This window comes from Aquarana catesbeiana, linkage group LG02 (assembly GCF_042186555.1).
Source record: "Aquarana catesbeiana isolate 2022-GZ linkage group LG02, ASM4218655v1, whole genome shotgun sequence".
Taxonomy (NCBI): Eukaryota; Metazoa; Chordata; class Amphibia; order Anura; family Ranidae; genus Aquarana; species Aquarana catesbeiana.
This window is the reverse complement of record NC_133325.1, coordinates 274,786,688-274,808,117: the sequence shown is the minus strand read 5'-3', so window position 1 is coordinate 274,808,117 and position 21,430 is coordinate 274,786,688. Positions and strand designations below refer to the sequence as shown.

The 21,430-nt window shown below is 39.6% G+C and overlaps 1 protein-coding gene across 1 annotated transcript in view; it reads left to right on the top strand.

Moving 5' to 3' along the window:
* PCCA (propionyl-CoA carboxylase subunit alpha) overlaps positions 1-21,430 on the top strand; it is a 1,163,293-nt gene that overhangs the window by 61,725 nt on the left and 1,080,138 nt on the right. The window contains exons 2-3 of the mRNA XM_073614439.1: positions 8,726-8,803; positions 18,164-18,211. Coding sequence (XP_073470540.1) covers positions 8,726-8,803; positions 18,164-18,211 — 126 coding nt within the window. The remainder of the gene's footprint in view (positions 1-8,725; positions 8,804-18,163; positions 18,212-21,430) is intronic.

Genomic DNA, 21,430 nt, shown 5'->3' with positions numbered 1-21,430 from the left:
TACCGGTTACCGACTGAGAAGTCGGCCCAGTCCTCCAGGAACCCAAACCCCTCCTTACTACACCAGCTCTTCAGCCACTTGTTTACTTCCCTAATCTCCCTCTGCCTTTCTGGTGTGACTCGATGTACCGGTAGTATTCCTGAGAACACTACCTTGGAGGTCCTTTTCCTCAATTTAGCACCTAAATCCCTAAAATCGTTCTTTAGGACACTCCATCTGCCTCTGACTTTGTCATTGGTGCCAACGTGCACCATGACAGCCGGGTATTCCCCAGCCCCTCCCAGTAATCTGTCCACAAGATCCGTGATGTGCCGAACCCGAGCGCCCGGTAGACAACATACTGTTCGGCGCTTCAGGTCTTGGTTACAGATTGCCCTCTCTGTCCTTCTAAGAATTGAGTCCCCTACCACCAGAATCTGTCTTTCCTTTCCCTTTGCTGCCCCCCCCACTCTCACTGGAGGAGTTCTTCCCCTGGCAGCTAAGAGAGTCCCTCATCTCCAGCAGTGCTGGTCCCTGACTGGTTTCACCAATGTCACTCAATGGAGCGTACTTATTGGGATGCTCCAGTCCTGGATTGGCCTCTCTGGCACTTCCCCCTCTACCCCTCCTGACTGTCACCCATCTACTCTTTGCTAGTGCCTGCACCTTTGTCTCCACCCGCCTCTGTGCTGGCCCCTGCCGGCACCTGTCGTGTACAATCCTGGCTCACCTTTAGTATGGAGGGACTTCTCAGTGCTGACAGTTGCTTCCCCAGATTCAGAACCTGGGCTTCCAGGGAAACAACGTGCTTACATTTTGCACAGCAGTATTCGCCCTCGATCGGATGATCAAGTAACGCATACATGCGGCAAGATGTACAAAGTCGCCTCTCCACACCCGCCGGGCATCGTACCTATTAAATATAGTGAGGATTTGGGGATTTTACCCTGTCCAAATTACCTAACAGCTAGCTTCCTGGCACTAATACTCAAGACAATACACAAGTACACAGCAAGACAATACACAGGTACTCGCAGACCTACGTACACTCGCAATACATAAGTATACAGTACACAATACACGTGTGACATAAAAATTGGAACTACCACAATTTTATTCTCTAGGGTGTCTGCTTTCAGAAGAGATAGGTTTGGGGGGGTTTTATGTAATCTTCAGGCCTAAAATTTTTTAAACGTGCAAAAAACACACAAATGGCTTATGCAGTTAAAGGAGAAGCTCACCTTCGGGAACATGTTACATGTTCTACCCGCAAGATTTGTTGGTTGACAAAAAAAAAAAAAAAACTGGCTCCTAACTTATTTTTAGCTGGCTCCTAGATTCAAAGTAAATTTGTCAAGCCCTGGCCTAAGCAGTCGAAGCAGGAGAAGGAGCCGGTTATCTCTCAAAATTAGGTACCTGCTCCCCCCCCACAAAAAACAAACAAAAAATAAAACCCAAAACATTTGAAATATGGGAGGGGTAGGAGGAGGAAAAGTGGAACTTCCCATTTTCGGTGAAATTACGCTTTAAATGTAAACTCTTACTATTCATCAAACTTAGTGTGATACGAAGTCCGTTAGGAACTAACGCGTGTGGAGGAGGAGCTACCTTGTGGACGTCACCCGCTGCTGTCCTTTGTTTCCACGGAGCTGCTGTAAACAGTTACCACTCATGGAATTTTATGCTATAATCAATGGCATATCATGTGAGTGTGCTATTTTTTAAATAAACGTATATGAGCTTTCAAACCAGCGGAGAGCACTTAGATTGTTTGTTTTTTGTTTCCACATATTCCTTTGGGCTGCATGAAACTACTGGCGTGCTGGTGATCCATCCATATCTCTCCTGTGGAGACGAGCTTAATTAACTTTGTGCTCATTCAGGGGTCCACTCGTTTTGGTAAGCGAGCATTTCATCTGTTGGTGGAGGGACTGTCACTCAGCGGCTAGTGGATGATTCATTTCTCGCGCGGTCATCTTTTTCCATTTTCTGGGATTTGTGGTTCCACAGTGGACTTTTTATTTACAGGATTTTCTATTGGACTTTAAGATTATTGCGCTGCACTCTTTTTATATACATATGTCTGAGGTGATGCGATTTTAACCTTTGTGTTCATCCTACAGTTTAGTATTTATCAATTCCGTATAGTTTGCGCTGATTGTTTTTATTTTTACATAGTGTGATACAGTGACACTTTTCTTATGGACATTTTACTTCTTTCTTTAGAAACGCTCAAATCGTCTGTGTGTGTGGTTTTTTTTTTTTTTTTTTTCTAGTTTTTTGTTTTTGATGGTGAGCCAACCAAGATATTTATCCCTTGTCCACCAGCAAGTGGAAATCTGAACATGTTGATTGTGAGCGGTCAATAAATCTTTGTGTTGGGTGTAGAGAAATAAAATGTAGAATTAATGAGGTGTTGAGTTAGATGTGAGAACCAGCATGCATTTTATGAGTAGTAGATAATGCACACACAACTATATTGTTGGCAGGTTGTGATGTACTGTACATTAATTTACCACATGTTTGCCTTTGATAGAAATTAATTAGGACTGTAACTTCAGCGCAATGACTGCTCGACCTCTGAGACGTCTCTAGCCCAGCTATGCATGGCAAATTACAGCAATTTTGCCATACTTTGATGCATAGTTACATAGTTTATAAGGCTGAAAAGACACCAGTCCATCCAGTTCAACGTGTGTGTGTGTGTGTGTGTGTGTGTGTGTGTGTGTGTGTGTGTGTGTGATGATTGTTCTCTAACACTTCCCATAATCCTGTATATTCTGCTTCCTGAGGAAAACATCTGAAAGTTTATTGAAGTTGTCGACACTTTCAGCTAGTACCACTTCTGGGCAAGGGAATTGCACAATTTAACTGCTCTAACAGTAAAGAACCATTTCTGCAATCTAAGGTTAATCCTCTTTTCTTCTAACCTCAAATTATGGCCGCGTGTCTTCTTCAGGCACTTTAGCGTAAACCCTTTTTTACAGTTACTGAAGTCATCTGTGATTTATTTGTATGACTGCCAGCCAGCAAATAAGGTTATATATAGATATAGAGATAGAGATAGATATAGATATAGAGATAGATAGATAGATATAGATAGATATCTATATAGCTCTCTCTCTCTCTATATAGCTCTCTCTCTCTCTCTATATAGCTCTCTCTCTATATAGCTCTCTCTCTCTCTATATAGCTCTCTCTCTCTCTATATATAGCTCTCTCTCTATATATAGCTCTCTCTCTCTATATATAGCTCTCTCTCTCTATATAGCTCTCTCTCTCTATATAGCTCTCTCTCTCTATATAGCTCTCTATCCTTGAAAGGTCCTCCATCGCCCTTTATTAAGTGTTCTTGCATAGCAAGACCACTTACTGTTATCTCACATATATATTATTCTTATTATTATAGCCAAATTTACCACCCTAACTCCTCCCACAGTTTTTACACTACATAGACAAGTAATATACCGAAACGTGCGGATTGTTCCCGAATGGTGTGCTATTACTTTGTGGAACGTTTCGCCGAATGGTTCACGAAATATCGTCGTTTTTGCGGCGAAATTGGTCCCATAGGAATGAATGGGGAAACTAGAGTGGGAGATGACAAAAGCTGGAAAATCAGAACATGATTTCTAAACTGCCGCCACTCCCTCATTTTCAAGCCCACCTACACAAATCTTATATCAAAACGTTCAGCTATCCCTGCTGCCACTAAACATGTCCACGGCTAAGCCATAGTCCTGATAGTTTTCACAATATGACCATTTGTTTGCAACTCACGCCGTCCATTGACATTCATTGAAACTACACTCTAGCCCCCTCCAAATTTGAAGGGCAATTTCTAAACTGCGACTGTGCCTTCATTTTTAATATTTCAGAGACATACTATACATCAAAATCTAGGTCTGGGTCTTGTGATTCTCACAATATAAAGATCTTCGCTGTAGGATGTATAGTTTTTAAAATACGGCCATTTGTTTAGAGGTCATTTCAGGAAATTTTAGCCATTAATCAGAGTGTACTGTTAGTGTTTGTTTTGTTGCCATGGTTACCAAAGCTTCTGTTATACACAGGGGGGAAGGTGGCTGGAGCATCTCAGCTGATTACAGAGCCCGGGGGAGGGGACAGACACACCATGTACTGATTTATAATAGAGGAATATGATGGGGCAGTTTTGATGGGGTAATTCTGATGGGGCAGTTTTGATGAAGCAGTATTTGGGAAGCATAAACAGGGCATGAGCGTTGCTAGGAAACTGGTTGTAAACACAAGATGCTGAGACACTCCAAATGCATGTGACTTCATCTGCTAGACTTGATAATGCTTGTAGACTCCTCCCACAGTTTTCACACTACAGAGACAAATAATATACCGAAACGAGCGGATTGTTCCCGATTGGTGTGTTATTACTTTGTGGAATGTTTTGCCGAATGGTCCACGAAATGACGTTTTTGCGGCGAAATTGGTCCCATAGGAATGAATGGCGAAATGTTCAAAACTAGAGTGGGAAGTGACAAAAGCTGACAACCCCATGATCAGCCAAAACATTATGACCACCCCATGATCAGCCAAAACATTATGACCACCCCATGTAAAAAAAAAAATATTTTTGAAAAAAAAAAATGTTTTTGAAAAAAGTAAAAAAATAATTTTTGAAAAAAAAAAAAATCATTTTTGAAAAAAAAAAATATATTTTTGAAAAAAAAATTTCTTTTAAAAAAAAAAATTATTTTTGAAAAAAAAATATATTTGAAAAAAAAAATATTTTTGAAAAAAAAATTACTTTAAAAAAAATAATTTCGAAAAAAAAATTATTTTTGAAATAAAAAAATTCATTTTTGAAAAAAAAAAATTACCTTTGAAAAAAAAAATTACTTTTGAAAAAAAAAAATCATTTTTGAAGAAAAAAAAATCATTTTTGATTAAAAAAAATTCATTTTTGAAAAAAAAAATTACTTTTGAAAAAAATGTTCAGCTCTTTCAGCGAATGATGGAACTTTTTTACTACTATTTATACTTTTTAAAATATTAAGCTTTTTAACACTTTTCACAGTTACTCAAGCCACTCCACCCCACCCAGTTACTCCGCCCACTCCAGTTGTAGAGGCAAGAACACTTTCACAATTTCCCCAGAAATTGTAGCTTTTCTAGTTAATTTTGTTACCCTTCGCTGAACTCTTTCTAATTCAGTAACATCATTCTTGTAGATTAGGGACCAAAACTAAACTGCATAATCAAAAGGACGCTGAACCAGTGTTTTGTAAAGGGGGGTAGAATGACATAGTATAGTATATCCCTTTTAATACATGACAGTATTTTGTTAGATGAAGCTAGGCATCGCATGCTATTCCTAAATCTGTGATCTACAGACACCCCTAGATCTATTTCCATTGCTGATTCCCCAAGGGTGTGTATTTTTGGAACCCAAGTATAAACTATACATTTCTCAATATTACAGCTCGTCTGCAATGTAGCTGCCCACCTTTTGTCAAGGTCTTATTTCATTGCATAATTTGGTATTCTCAAACACTGAAACGGAGCTCTTGATTTCAACCTCTATCCATTAATAAACAAATTGAACAGCATTGCCCAAGGGTCACACCTAATACAGCTTAAGGCTGCATTCGCACCTGAGCGTTTTTCAGCTCATAAAAAGCTTGTGAAAAACGCCAGAAAAAAGACTGAAAAACACCCAACAAGCAAAAGCCCATTCATTTCAATGGCACCTATTCACATCTGAGCGTTTTGTCACCTGAAGCAAAATGCCTGAAAAACACCCTAAGCTCCAAAAAAGAACATGAGCTTCTTTGGGGCAGATTACAGGCGTTTTTCCGCCTTTTTACATTGGTGACCTGAACAAAATTGAGGTAAAAACGCAGTAACGTGTGACTTTGAAACGCTCAGGTGTGAATGCAGCCCAAGGCCCCTTTCACACTACCGCGACTTCGATGTTGCAAGATTTTTCCGCGATTTTACCACAATTTTGCGGACGCCATTTTGCCGCCATTTCAGGGAGACTTGAGGTCTAGGAACCTGAACTCGCATCAGTTGGACCAAAGTAGTGCAGAGACTACTTTGAAGTCAGCAAGACTTGAAGTCGTACTAATATGAATGGTAGTCATTGGAAATCATGGGGAACGACTTGTCATATGACTTTGCAGTCCCAAGTCGTAGGACAAATCGTACAAGTGTGAAAGGGGCCTTAGCCTATTCAGAGAATTTATTCATTTATCACTACTCTCTGGATTCATGTAACAAGTTTTCTATCCATCTACATACAATTTCACAAACTCCAGCAGACCTTATTTTAAAGATTAAATGTTTTTAGGTACAGTATCAAACACCCTAGCAAAATCTAGATGAACTATGTCTACCATCCAAACCATCTGGACCTGGTGATTTGTTTATATTAAGTTTCTTTGAACCCCTTTGTACCTGGTTTTTAGTCAGCCACATGTGTACCTTCTGAGAGAAGTCAGTACTGTTCTTGTTAAAACTATCAAACCTGTCTAGTGGCAGTAATTCCTATTTTTTTTTTTTCTTTTTTTCCCTATAAAGATACATAGTTACATAGTTAGGTTGAATAAAGACACCAGTCCATCCAGTTTAAACTGAGTGAGTGTGGGTGCGTGTCTACAACTATCCCTATTATTTTAAAGTACCCATATAGAACCGTCAATTTACACAGCGCTCCACACATACATCAGTGAGAATGGCAAGTTAATGCTGTTGACCTTTTTGCTGCCAGAGTCTTTTTTTTTTTTTTTTTTTTTTTTTTCCCCTATAGATTCATTAGATTCATTTACACCCCCCCCCCCAAACATTATATATTTTCTGTAATTTATTTTTTTTGCACAGAAACGCAATATATTTTCAATTTTTTGGCAAAGTAAATATATACCAAACATGCTGAGCCTTAAAATTAATGCAGGACTAGGAAATGGCTATGTGAGATGCCCCTAGAATTAATGTTGGAACTTCTGCTTGCATGTATGACATGTGTAGCATAATTGTTTTGTACATAAGCTGCACTTGATGAATATGTTTATGTATGTACAGTATGCATGTTCCTGTACAGGGGTAGGAAGTCTGTTAAACATTTTTCTTGTCATTTGTTTATTGATTTTGAAAATATAAACATTGGTACAATTAACAAAATATTGATTACATTAAATGGTAGCATTAGTTAAATTTACATATCAGATCTTAGTATTTCTTGTAGTTACAAGCAATGAAAGGCTATATGCTTTAGAAAGACTAAGGTGTTACAATCAATTTTAACAATTTTATATAATCAAGAGCAACAAAAAATGAAAAAGTTGTTTAAACTTTTAACTTTGAGTAATATGTAATAAAGAAATAATATTACTACGAGATTCAGTTATTTATAATAGGACATTAGAGCTTACTATCTATTATTGTATTATAATTGAACATTATAAAAGTGTATGTTTCACGACCATTTCATTATGTAAAAATAAATAGAAGACGACAGGATAGAATAAGGAGAAAAGAAAAGAATTAAAGGAAAGTAAAGATAAGGTCCACTTTGCTGTAATAGCTACTCACTCTCCTTCAGTTATAATTCCCCCAATCTCTCTAGCAATAGGGTTGCTTTGATAAGTATCAATCTTTCTTTCCAGAAAAAGCTTAACCACTTAAGGACCAGCTTCATTTTGGAATTTAGATGTTTACATATTTAAAACAGTTTTTTTTTTTCGCTAGAAAATTACTTAGAACCCCCAAACATTATATATTGTGTTTTTTTTCTAACGCCCTAGAGAATGAAATGGCGGTCATTGCAATACTTTTTTCACACCGTATTTGCGCAGCGGTCTTACAAACGTGCTTTTTTTGGAAAAAAAAATTCACTTTTTTGAATAAAAAAAAAAGATTTTTTTTTTTTTTTTTATATTGTGAAAGATAATGTTACGCCGAGTAAATTGATACCCAACATGTTACGCTTCAAAATTGCGCCCGCTCGTGGAATGGCATCAAACTTTTACCCTCAAAAATCTCCATAGGCAACGTTTAAAAAAAATCTACAGCATGTTTTGCGTTACAGAAGAGGTCTAGGGCTAAAATTATTGCTCTCGCTCTAACGATCACGGCAATATCTCACATGTGTGGTTTGACCACTGTTTTCATATGCGGGCGCTACTCATGTATGCGTTCACTTCTGCGCGCGAGCTCGTCGGGACAGGGCTTCTTCTCCTCCCTCCTCCCTCCTCCCTCCTCCCTCCTCCCCCCCCCCCCCCCCCCCCCCCGTCAGTGGTTTTTATTTAATTTTTTTATTACTTTAATGCATTCTCTGCGTCAAGGTAAAAAAACTCCCCACCCCTAAATGCTTACCTGACTCCTCTCGCCAACCCAGTGCTTTGCCGACTGCAGCACCTCTTTTCTCTTTCTGTATTTACAGGAGACTGAGAACAGCGGGCGTCATTTGCTCCTGCTGTTGTCAGTCAAACTGCTGAGGACAGAGCGGAGTGTGTCTATGGATGCACACAGCCCATTTCGGAAGTGTGTGTGCGCACATTGGTGCCCCCTTAGCAGCTGGCTTGCTAAGGGAGCACTCGGAAAGGAGAAGTTGAGCACAGTGCCAGCGGGAGACTACAAAAGACGAGGCAAGCAACGGCTCTGTGCGATTATTTTTATTTTAACTAAAAAAAAAAAAAAAAAAAAAAAAACAAACCTTTTTAGTATCATTTTAATTCTAATATTCTTGTTTTGGCTTATTTCTTTTCAGCATTCTGCGTCCTGGGCAAGATGTTGTTGGTTTGCATCACACGTCCAGTATTCAACTGCATACAATACAGATGAAAAGGTCAGTAGTATTTTGTAATTAATGCTTATATCTTATTTTATATATTGTGTAAACTTAGTGAACGCCTTTCTGTAATAACGTGTCCTTTAGCATGCAGGAGAGAGACTGCTCAAGTATCAATGGGAGCAAAGTGATGGCTGTGTACTGGTGGTAGTAGACTTGGTTACTAACAAATAGGAAAACCTGTCGATGTCAAAAAACTTAACAGGCTAGCTACTGGCTGCTTGGGTATGGGATAATGTTGTGGTGTATCTGGCACCCGGCGCCAATCTATTCTATATTATATATTATGTGTATATATATATATATATATATATATATATATATATATATATATATATATATATATATATATATATATATATTTTTTTTTTTATAACCAATTCCCATTCCCATGCAGTGGGAGGGGCTTAAAAGGGCAAAGTAAACCATCCTTTTACCCACAAAATAGGCTTTAATGATAGAGGCGCAAGCAAGAGTGTAACAGACAAGTATAAACCTTTAGTGCACTAATTTTAATAAAATGGTTCCATCTATGCTTTTCTACACACGGCCTACCTTACAGTAGAACTTTAGGAGTGAAAAAGAGTTCAGTAGTCAGGGGTATGAAATGTAAAACACGGTGGGGAGAATTTTATCAAAACTGAAACAGGCAGAATCTTGAGTAGCTGTGCATAGTAGCCAGTCAGCTTCGATCTTCAGCTTGTTCAGGCAAGCTTTAAAAATTAAAACTAGAAGCTGATTGCCATGCATAGCAGCTCCAAATTATGTCTTCTCCAGTTTTTTTAAATTCGTGGCCATAGTGCAGGAGTCAGAGTAGCTAACGCACAGGCCACTTTACAGAGTACAACCAAAATGCCCCTCTTCCCAGTACAAATCACCCCCACAGTAGAACTCTTCCCTAGTGCAGGCAACTCAGAACAGATATCCCCCTCCACAATACAGAACCTTTCAATACAGGCACATTCATCTTTGTACAGCACACTTACAATGTAGTCCGGCAGGTTCCATATTCACCATGCTTCTTTCTGTGTTTGCATTCCTCCTGGCTGTCCCTGCTGCACTTCCTTCTGTAAACACTGGTGTCACTTGCACCGTGTATTCTGACTCATACTAACATGCTGATACGGTACCAGGCCACAGCACACCCAGGGAGTGCACCCCCCACGCTTAGTATGCCACTGGATAACACAGATTTTCATGCAGTTATACAGGTGCATCCCATAAAATTAAAATACCCTCAATTTTTTTTTTTTTTTTAGTAATTAAATTCAAAAAGTGAAACTCATTTTTTTTATATAGATGCTTTACACGCGGAGTGATAAATTTCAAGCATGTTTTTCTTTTTAATTTTGATGATTATGGATTACAGCTAGTGAAAACCCCAAATTCAGTATCTCAGAAAATTTGAACATCATATAAGACCAATAATAAAAAAAAAAAAAAGTTTCTTAATACAGAAATGTTGGCATACGGAAAGCATGTCCATGTACAGTATAGTATGCACTCGATTCTTGGTCGGGGCTCCTTTTGCATGAATTACTGCATCAATGCAGCGTGGCATGGAGGCGATCAGCCTTTGACACTGCTGAGGTGTTGTGGAAGCCCAGGTTTCTTTGATAGTCGCTTTCAGCTCATCTGCATTGTTGTGTCTGATGTCTCTTATGTTCCTATTGACAATACCACACAGATTCTCTATGGGGTTTAGGTCAGGCCAGTTTGCTGGCCAACGAAGCAATATGATACCATGATCATTAAACCAGGTATTGGTACTTTTGGCAGTGTGGGCAGGTGCCAAGTCCTGCTGGAAAATGAAATCTGCATCTCCATAAAGCTGGTCAGCAGAGGAAGGCATGAAGTGCTCTAGAATTTCCTGGTAGAGGACTGTGCTGACTTTGGATTTGATAAAACACAGTGGACCAACACCAGCAGATGACATGGCTCCCTCATTCACTGTGGAAACTTCTTACTGGACCTCGTGCAACTTGGATTCTGTGCCGCTCCACTCTTCCTCCAGACTCTGGGACCTTGATTTCCAAATGAAATGCAAAACTTTCCACAGTCTGTGATTTGGGGAGCCATGTCGTCTGCTGGTGTTGGTCCACTGTGTTTTATCAAGTCCAAAGTCAGAGCAGCCCTCTACCAGGAAGTTCTAGAGCACTTCATTCTTCTCTCTGCTGACCAGCTTTATGGAGATGCTGATTTAATTTTCCAGCAGGACTTGACACCTGCCCATACTGAATTTAAGGTTTACACTAGCTGTAAGCCATAATCGGCAAAATTAAAAGAAAGAAATGATTGAAATATGCAGTATCACTCTGTGTAACGCATTTACAGTATCTCACAAAAGTGATAGATAAAAGGGAATTTTGCGAGCCACAATGGTATTTTGCTTCAAATGTGGAAATCACCTAGCTGCCCGCGCAGAACACGTTTCATATGCCGTGCAGTACAATGTATACAAAAGATACGCTGCGCTAAGGTTAAAATGTCAATCTGGAGATCATTAATGCATATGAGGTGTACTGAAAATATCGCATAAGCGGCTTATCCAGCCACAGCAAGGCACAAAGATTTATGTATTAATTTTTTTTTTTTTTTTTAAAGTGATTATAAGGTGCAATGTATAAATAATATACTAGATGTATACTATTAGAATAAGAATAAGAGTAGCGATGATTAAACTAGTAACTGTTTATATAATGAATGAAAATTCTTTATATAATCTGAAATTTACCGTGTAAAAAATATATAAATAATATCACAGTGATAAGTGCAAAAAACACAACCAAGTGCCACACAATAAGTGTGAATATCAAATCCAAGACGTGATACATGGTTATTAAAGTCCAATTTATGAAAGAAAGTCCATAAAAACAGTTCATAAAAAAAATCCAACGTGCGTGCATTAATCTTAGTGCTTAGTAGTGCTCAGAATTCCATGCTCAAGTGCCATCCAGTGACCCCCCCCCCCCCCCGGGGACAGCTGCTCACCTCAGAGCGTGCGACTCAGCTGTGAGACTGAATCTAAACACGCTTATGAGCCATCCCACTGCTCAGTGATGGAATCCAGATACAGTTTTCAGCAGCAGCTCCACAGTTAGGAATAAAGGAAAAGAAAAACTGGATAGTGTGATATTGTTTATAAATGTTTATTGGAATAAAAGCTCCCCACATTAGGGTACTCACATTTGCAAGGTGCGTGAGTGCACCAATCTGATAACAGTCTCCAAAGTTTGCCTGTCAGGAGGGATAAGCCTTTCTCACAAAAGTGAATACACCCCTCACGTTTATGTAAATATTTTATTGTATCTTTTCATGTGGCTACACTGTAAAAATTACACTTTGCTACAATGTAAAGTAGTGAGTGTACAGCTTGTATAACAGTGTAAATTTGCTGTCACCTCAAAATAACTCCACACACAGTCATTAATGTCTAAACCACTGGCGACAAAAGTGAGTACACCCCTAAGTGAAAATTGTCCAAATTGGTCCCAAAGTGTCAAAATTTTGTGTTGCCACCATTATTTTCCAGCACTGTCTTAACCCTCTTGGGCATGGCGTTCATCCGAGCTTCACATGTTGCCACTGGAGTCCTCTTCCACTCCTCCATGACAACATCACGGAGCTGGTGGATGTTAGAGACCTTGCTGCTCCTCCACCTTCCGTTTGAGGATGCCCCGCAGATGCTCAATAGGGTTTAGGTCTTGAGACATGCTTCGCTGGTCCATCACCTTTACCCTCGGCCTCTTTAGCAAGGCAGTGGTTGTCTTGGAGGTGTGTTTGGGGTCGTTATCATGCTGGAATACTCAGTCTCCGAAGAGAGGGGGATCATGCTCTGCTTCAGTATGTCACAGTACATGGCATTCATGGTTCCCTCAACTGTAGCTCGCCAGTGCCAGCAGCACTTATGCAGCCCCAGACCATGACACTCCCACCACCATGCTTGACTGTAGGTAAGACACACTTGTCTTTGTACTCCTCACCTGATTGCCGCCGCACACGCTTGACACCATCTGAACCAAATAAGTTTATCTTGGTCTCATCAGACCACAGGACATGGTTCCAGTAATCCATGTCCTTAGTCTGCTTGTCTTCAGCAAATTGTTTGCAGGCTTTCTTGTGCATCATCTTTAGAAGAGGCTTCCTTCTGGGACAACAGCCATGCAGACCAATTTGATGCAGTGCGCGGCGTATGGTCTGAGCACTGACTGGCTGACCCCCTACCCCTTCAACCTCTGCAGCAATGCTGGCAGCACTCGTACGTCTATTTCCCAAAGACAACCTCTGGATATGACGTTGAGCACGTGCACTCAACTTCTTTGGTCGACCATGGCAAGGCCTGTTCTGAGTGGAACCTGTCCTGTTAAACCGCTGTTTGATCTTGGCCACCGTGCTGCAGCTCAGTTTAAGGGTCTTGGCAATCTTATAGCCTAGACCATCTTTATGTAGAGCAACAATTTATTTTTTTCAGATCTTTGGAGAGTTCTTTGACATGAGGTGCCATGTGGAACTTCCGGTGAACAGCAAATGTACACTGTTGTACAAGCTGTACACTCACAACTTTACATTGTAGCAAAGTGTCATTTCTTCAGTGCTGTCACATGAAAAGATATAATAAAATATTTACAACATTGTGAGGGGTGTACTCACTTTTGTGAGATGCTGTATATAAAATATGAGTTTCACTTATTGAATTGCTGAAATAAACTTACTTTTTGATATTTAATTTTATGAGATGTACCTGTGTGTATATATAAAGGATAAGTGCACCTTTTGAAGAAGAAACTATAAATGCACATTTTTGCAGGAAAAAAAAGTGCATTTATTTATTTTTTCTTGCATCTTTAAAGCATTACACCTGTGATCAGTGGATCAGGGGTGCTATGGTCAGACTTCTGCAGACAGGCCCTGCAGCTTCTGCCTGTACCTTCATACGGGCTGTCTGTTGAAACCCGCAGGGCTTATAAATTAACTACAAAGAGCGCTCATCAGCGCCCTGTCCGTTTTTATCCAGGACTACAAGCCCTCGGCGTTACAGCAACGGATGACTTCTTGACCCTATTTGGACTGCCAGCCAGCAAATAAGGTAGCTTATTATATATATATATATATATATATATATATATATATATATTATATTATATTTTATATTATATATTATATTATATTTTATATTATATTATATTATATTATATTATATTATATTATATTATAATTTTTTTTTTTTTTTTTTTTTTTTTTTTTTTTCAACCAGCAGGTTGAATGAGAAAAATTACCAGATTTCTCCCATGGGTGGATGGGGGAAATCGCTTCTGCCAAGTTATTGTATTCTGACAATGGGAAGACTTCTCAGCATTCAGAATGCACTGATCAGTGCTGCCAGCCATAGCCGGAAGCACTGATCAATTGGGAAAAACCAGACAGCCTGGTTGACCGTCTTTTGTCAAACGGTTATGCTGGAAAACCAAAATCTGTGTATTCTGATGGGGGTTGGGGGGGCAAAAATCTCCCGCTGTCAGAATACAACAGAACAGCGGGAGAGATCCCTGCATCAACACAAGGGACATGTCATGGTTATGCAATAGAGTTTGTCGATCAGTATACCTGTCTCCATGTGTTCATCTATGGAGACCAGCTGATCCTCACCTGACTGCTTTTGTAACCTCTCCTCTAAGCATGGCCCCACCCCAGGCCCTGGGATCCTCAGGGAACCCTATATTAACCTGTGCACTGCAAGCCAGCAGTGCTGATCAACTATTGTGTGTTAGCCTCTGTGTGTACTTCCTATGTCTGATTCCTGTTACCGACTTTGGCCTGTTCTTAACTATTCCTGTCTGCTCGTGACCCTGACCTTTGGCGTGTTCCCAACCATCCCTGTTTGCCTGTGACCCTGAACCTTGGTGTGAACTCTGTTGTCCTTGTCTGCTTGTGGCCCCGACCTTGGCTTGTCCCTTACTTTCCTTGTTGTTCCAGCCTCTGCCTCCTTCCTCTTCTCCTGTAGTCTACCGTGAGCGTGACCTGTGAGACCCTGGGGGCCGCGACCTGGAGCCAGACTGCAGCTCAGTCCATCCTTACCATTAAAGGCTCTGGTGAACACCTGCTGGCTCTTAGACTCCGCACCCTGGGGAATCTATGCTCTAGCTCCCAGTAGGATCTGTGTCAGTGATCCAGTAGACCTGCTTCCTGAACCTCCCAGGGTTCAATCCGCAGCAGTCGGCCGTAGGGTCCACTACCTTGCAGTGCACTCCTGATCCCAACGGGGTGCATCTGTCGCCTGGATACAGGTGACCTGACAGGACATTACTTACTGTTAATCCAATGTTTCCCTCATGCTGCTGGCTTTTAGATTCCTTAAAATCTTTATCCTCCTCCTCCACCCTGCTGCTATAATCTTTCTGTGCGATGACGGTTCGTAAAACTGACGGAGCTGTGCCAGGCACTCATCAAGAGTGCCTGACAGCCCACCACTTCCATTCATTCATACTACAGCTTCTAGGACTGAAACATGAATCCACAAGCCAGCAGCACAAGGGATACATTATATAATTAGTAAGTAATGTCCCTTGTGCTGAATTTTTTTTTTTTTTTTGGCCTTACATATGATTTTTTTTTTTTTTTTTTTATTAAATATTTCATTTAATGTCTGTTGTAGAACACAATTTTTTATTTTTCAACAAACTTAAATTTCATCATGATCATAAACACATTAGCATTTTGTATGTGAAATGTAGAAATGAGAGCATAATTCTGGTGTTTCTGCAAAACACATAATGTATTCTATTCACATTTATTTGCAGAGTTAGAACAAATATTTCCTTTCCTAGTGTTGTCCCTTCGTTTCATGTTCAGCTACTTAGATCTGTGTTTGTATAGTGTCAAAAGTATTAAAATACAATAACAATCTATGCAAGTTACCGTGGCTACAGGAAGTCTGGTTTAAAGATATCTTTCAAAGGCTGTTAAGAATGGGGAAACCTTGGTTGGGATCTTAAAATGAGCCAAGCCGTTTCCTAACAACACCCAAGTTTAGACCTTTTTTAGAAGGGAATTTTGTTTGAAGGTTTAACTGGTTACTATGCCTTTTTTTTGTGTCGTATTCTCTTGTGGAGCATGTAAAAATCAAAACACTGAAGACATTGGAAGACTAGTTTTATCTTGACTTGAAAAACTATAGTGATTGTGTACTGAAATTCAGGGAGATGCTTATATATTGGCATACTCTTGTAAACACTGGATTTTATTATGGAGAATGATTGGTGAAAGAACCTGTTAAAAGCTTCAATGTTTTCTGGTACTTGGGTTTACACTATATGTAAACCCAATTGCATAGCTGGCAACTTTTTTGAAATGGGACATATTATGATACAAACTATGTAGGCAGTGGAAATACTTCTGCCATGCAGCGGGGTGCTTTTTGTAATCTGTAAGCCTCCTTTAACTGCCAGGTACTGCAACCCTCAGCTCTAGACGTAACAGAGAGAGTGGTGAGATCACCCTGATTGGAACTGTACTTTTTCCAAAGTTTTGCAAGCACACCTATTGTTTTCACGTCCGTCTATGTAAATTGTCAGAGTAAAGTAGAACTAAAGGCAAAACGTTTATCTTAATTGTACAGTGCAGGACACAGGCAGATTATTCAAACAGCATGGGTCATAGCTCTTTACACATTCAGGTGACTGGACACCAGCAAGCTTTTGAGGACACATTCGCCTGGGGCAGCTCCCCTGTAACCCTACTGCATGAGGCTTTTTTTTTTTTCTATTTTCTTAAATAATTTTTCAGTCAACCTCACTGTCTACAGAAGCAGAGTATCTGGATCATTGCAACCACGGTAAAACCTTGGGAGCTGTATCTGAACCCCATGCTGTGGGCACAGCCTGTAATGTTGCTTTGATCCTGCATTGGGTGCTTACCTTTGCAGTTGGTGCAACGCCTTGTTAGCCGCGGAGTACTGTACAGGTCCAGGACTGTGGTCCATCACCTTGGAACAAAGTCTTTAAAGACCCCTTGACCCCGACACCATGATGGGGAAGCCCAGACCTCAAGAACAGATAAGACAGGACCGCACTTTTAATTGACCATTACTTTGTAAAATAGGGCTTTGTTTGGGATGCATTCACTTCATGGTGTAAACTTTTCAAACTCTGTGCTAAAATTCATCCACTCAGAGCTCAATCCCATATGGATGACTAGGTGGTCGAAGACTTTGCTGCCATTTTCACCTGGATCCCTTTTTAAGGTACTCAGGCGCTTCTTCCCACCCTTTCGCCACGAGGATTCATTGCAGGACACTCTACACCTGGGTTATCGCATTCTCCTACCCGGCATACTTTCCTATCTTCCACACTCTGAGTACCCCACAGGGGAATATCCCCACTTGTAGCTATGTCAGTGGCCTGGCGAAACAAAGCCAACTCTAAACAACAGAATAACATTAACTCTGCGAAAAGACTGCACAACACTCGGCCTCAGAGTGCCGATGAGTCCCTTGCACCTGAGCAGGAACTAGTTTTCATATCAGCTTCGGCATCAATTCTAGCACTATTTTAGGCCATGCCTGTTTAACAAAAGAAGAATTTTCTTCATCTTTGTCAAAATTTCTTGGACAGATTATGGCTTTATTTCAGGCATCTTGGTCCAGACCCAGATATTCAGACCCCAGAGGATGCTGAGAGGGGGGGGGAGCAGCAGCAGCACACTGAGCTTGGCTTTGCAACAGGGGAGTGTCTAATCATTGGAAGGGACTACACTGAGTTCCTAGCATACAGTGAGGGCAAAAAAATAAAGGATCGCCTGCTGATTTTGTACGTTTGCCCACTGACAAATGATCAGTCTATAATTTTAATAGGTTTATTTTAACAGTGAGAGATAGCATAACAAAAATATCCAGAAAAACGCATTTGAAAAAAGTTATACATTTTTATTTGCATTTTAATGAATGAAATAAGTATTTGATCCCCTATCAATCAGCAAGATTTCTGTCTCCCAGGTGTCTTCTATACAGGTAAAGAGCTGAGATTAGGAGCTCCTAATCGCCCGCGCTCTAAAACGAAAAATAGTAAATGCACTTTTTCTTTTTTACCTGCAAATAAAAATATGCATTTTTTTTTTTTTAAAGTTAAACTTATCCTTTTTAAAGTAATATGGTTATGTAAATTCTTTAATTTTTAATTGGAGAGACCACAAATTCATATTAAAAATATACGTTTTTCTTTTGCACTAGTAATTATACAGTATCCGTATAATAAGCCTATATATTGTGATTGTGTGGTGTTTTTTTTTTTGTCTGTTTGATTTAACATGTAATGTTTTCTGTTTTTTGTGGTTATTGCTTAAAACTATGATTCTTTCTTTCAGACGTTTGACAAAATTTTAATTGCCAACAGAGGAGAGATTGCGTGCAGGGTACGTAACTGTATTTGTATTATGACCTCTTTACATGCCTTAACTAGTTAGTCATTTTTATACAATACGCTTTGTGCATCTGGAAACATATAATGCCAAGTCTGACCTTGTTCTGCTAATGGGAATAACATATATTATTTTCTTCTGGTGGAATGATATCTTGTTAATATTACTAGTGGAAACCACGTAACAGGTGCACAGCTGGAGTTTGTTACTGCAGTATATACATCACTGTCCAGGTGACCATGGTTGTATCAAAAAAGCATAAGCTTGCTACTGGCTAGCAGTTTATGTGAGAACAGTTATGGCCCATACACATTCGAAAATCGTACGACAGATCGTCCGTTTTTTTTTTTTTTTTTAAATGTATTTTATTTTTTTGTGTGCTAGTTGCATATCGAAAATGGAGAGGTTCTTAAAGTGATAAATTCTCATACGTCAGAATAAAAAATCGGAAGTGATGTAATGTATTTCTATTGTATTTTCGGATGACAACTGTACTGATTAAATGAAAATTGTACGATCTGGTATCGTATGAGAAAAAATGTAGTGTTTGTCCGATTGGATAATATCGGATGAATTGTCGTGATCGGCTCTCAAAAGCTCTGTACTAACGATCCGATTATCCTATGATTGCTTCGAAAGTTGTCATTTTCATCCGATTTTGGATCGTGTGTACGGGCCATTCATTTTGAACACTTTAAAGATATAGAGTAAGAATAACACAACATAAATGCTGTAGCAAAATAAGGGCAAAAACATACAATTATCTAGTTTAGTTTATATTCTCTCTGTTCTGGGAGAAGGTTTCCACCATCCCTCATTACAAATAGTATAATTCCATTCAACCGCTATGGAATTTTGAAGGAAACAAAATGTATCAGATTTTATTAAAATTCCATCTTTAATGTTCAAGTTAATAAAAAGGATTTACAAAAATTTAAAACCACATAACAGCCACTATTGACTAGTATACAGTTGACACTCATTTTGCTTTTACATGTTAGGTGGTACTCCCCAAGACCATTTGCATTGCGTAGCTATAGTGTATAGTCATACTTACAATCATCACAAAATGAGTGCCTTTTCTATTGTGGGGATGTAGTGGTCCTTGCATGGGATTGTTTCTGTCCTCTGTGAGATACGGCGTTGGGTTGACACATTGAAAGCAATAGCAATTTTCTGTGATGATTGTAAGTATAATATGCCTCTCTTTGTGATGTTTAAACACATCTTGTGGATGGTAAATTATAGGGAGTCTTTCTATCTTGCAGGGTGGTATCTTTTATATCCCTGAAGAGACTGATCTTGAAATCTCAAAATGCGTCTGGTACCAACACCTTTAAAGTGGTTGTAAATCCTTACAACACACTTTTTTTTGCTACAGGTAAGCCTATAATGAGGCTTACCTGTAGCTACCCTGGATATTTTCTAAACCTGAACATTTTAGGAGACATCCCCAGTGTTTGCCGACGTCATTGGCACATGCGCCCTGAAGCATCGGCACATACGTGCCGTTGCTATAGTGAGTGTGCCGTTACGGGCGGCTCCCGCGCCCATGTGCGGGAGTGACGTCATCGCGGCTCCGACCAATCACATTGCCAGAGCCCGTGATACCCGGGAAAGTAACTCCGGGAGCGGTGTACGAGGACGGCTGCAGGGGCTTCAATCTCAGGTAAGTCATTCATAATGAGCTAGTATGCTACGCATACTAGCTCATTATGCCTTTTGTCTTGAAGTTTTTTTTTTGTCCTATGCACCCATAGAGATGCACATTTGTGAATTCAGCCTTACACAGGCATGTGACTGGAGCAGACTTCTTTTTTACAAAGATTATGCAGAATAGGTAGCGGAGAACATGTTTTAAGACCAGGTAGTAGTAATAGGCTGGAATTCTACTTTAACCACTTCTTCCAGCCCCGGAAGAATTGGTCCCTTAATGACCAGAGCACTTTTTACAATTTAGCACTGTGCTGCTTTAACTGGTAATTGCGCAGTCATGCAAGGCTGTACCCAAACAAAATCTGCTTACTTTTTTGGAGTACGCAGAGCTTTCTTTTGATGGTATTTGTTTTGCCTGTGCGATTTATTTTTTTTTTTTTTTTTTTTTTTTTTTTTTTTTTTCTATGGGGGAAAAAAAAAGACTGAAAGTTTTTTGAAAAAAAAATTATATTTTCTACTTTTTGTTATAAAAAAATAAATCCAATAAACACCCTAAGGAAATTGCTGAGAGACATGTTGAGCCCATTGAATATTCTTTATTTTTTTGTCACAAGTGATGGAAAAATGACAAAAAAAAATTACACAAAGTTGTCACTAAATGATATATTGCTCACACATGCCATGGTTATATGTGGAATTACACCCCAAAATACATTCTGCTGCTTCTCCTGAGTATGGGGATACCTCGTGTGAGACTTTTTGGGAGCCTATCCACGTACAGGACCCCGAAAACCAATCACTGCCTTCAGGATTTCTAAGGGCCTCATTTCTTGAGGTGCTAAAATGGCAGGGCAGTAAAAACCGCCCCCCCTCAAATGACTCCATTTTGTAAAGTAGACACCCCAAGGAAATTGCTGGGAGGCATGTTGAGCCCATTGAATATTTTATTTTTTTGTCACAAGTGATTGAAAAATGACAAAAAAAAAAAAACACAAAGTTGTCACTAAATGATATATTGCTCACACATGCCATGGTTATATGTGGAGTTACACCCCAAAATACATTCTGCTGATTCTCCTGAGTACGGAGTTGCCCAAAAACCTGATCGCCGCTTTCAGGATTTATAAGGGCGTATTTTTTATTTTTCTCCTCACTACCTATCACAGTTTTGAAGGTTATAAAATGCCAAGATAGCGCAAACCTCCCCCAAATGGCCCCATTTTGGAAAGTAGACACACCAAGCTATTTGCTGAGAGGCATGTTGAGTCCTTGAAATATTTTTTTGATATTTTGCCACAAGTTTTGGGGAAATTACAAACCTTTTTTTTATTTTTATTTTTTTTTGCACAAAGGTGTCACTAAATGATATATTGCTCAAACATGCCATGGGTATATGTGAAATTACACCCCAAAATACATTCTGCTGCTTCTCTTGAGTACGGGAATACCACATGTGTGGGACTTCTTGGGAGCCTAGCCGTGTACAGGAGCCCCCAAAAATGGGTTAATTTGGGGAGTTTTGTGCTATCTTGACATTTCAGGGCCTCCGTAACTGAT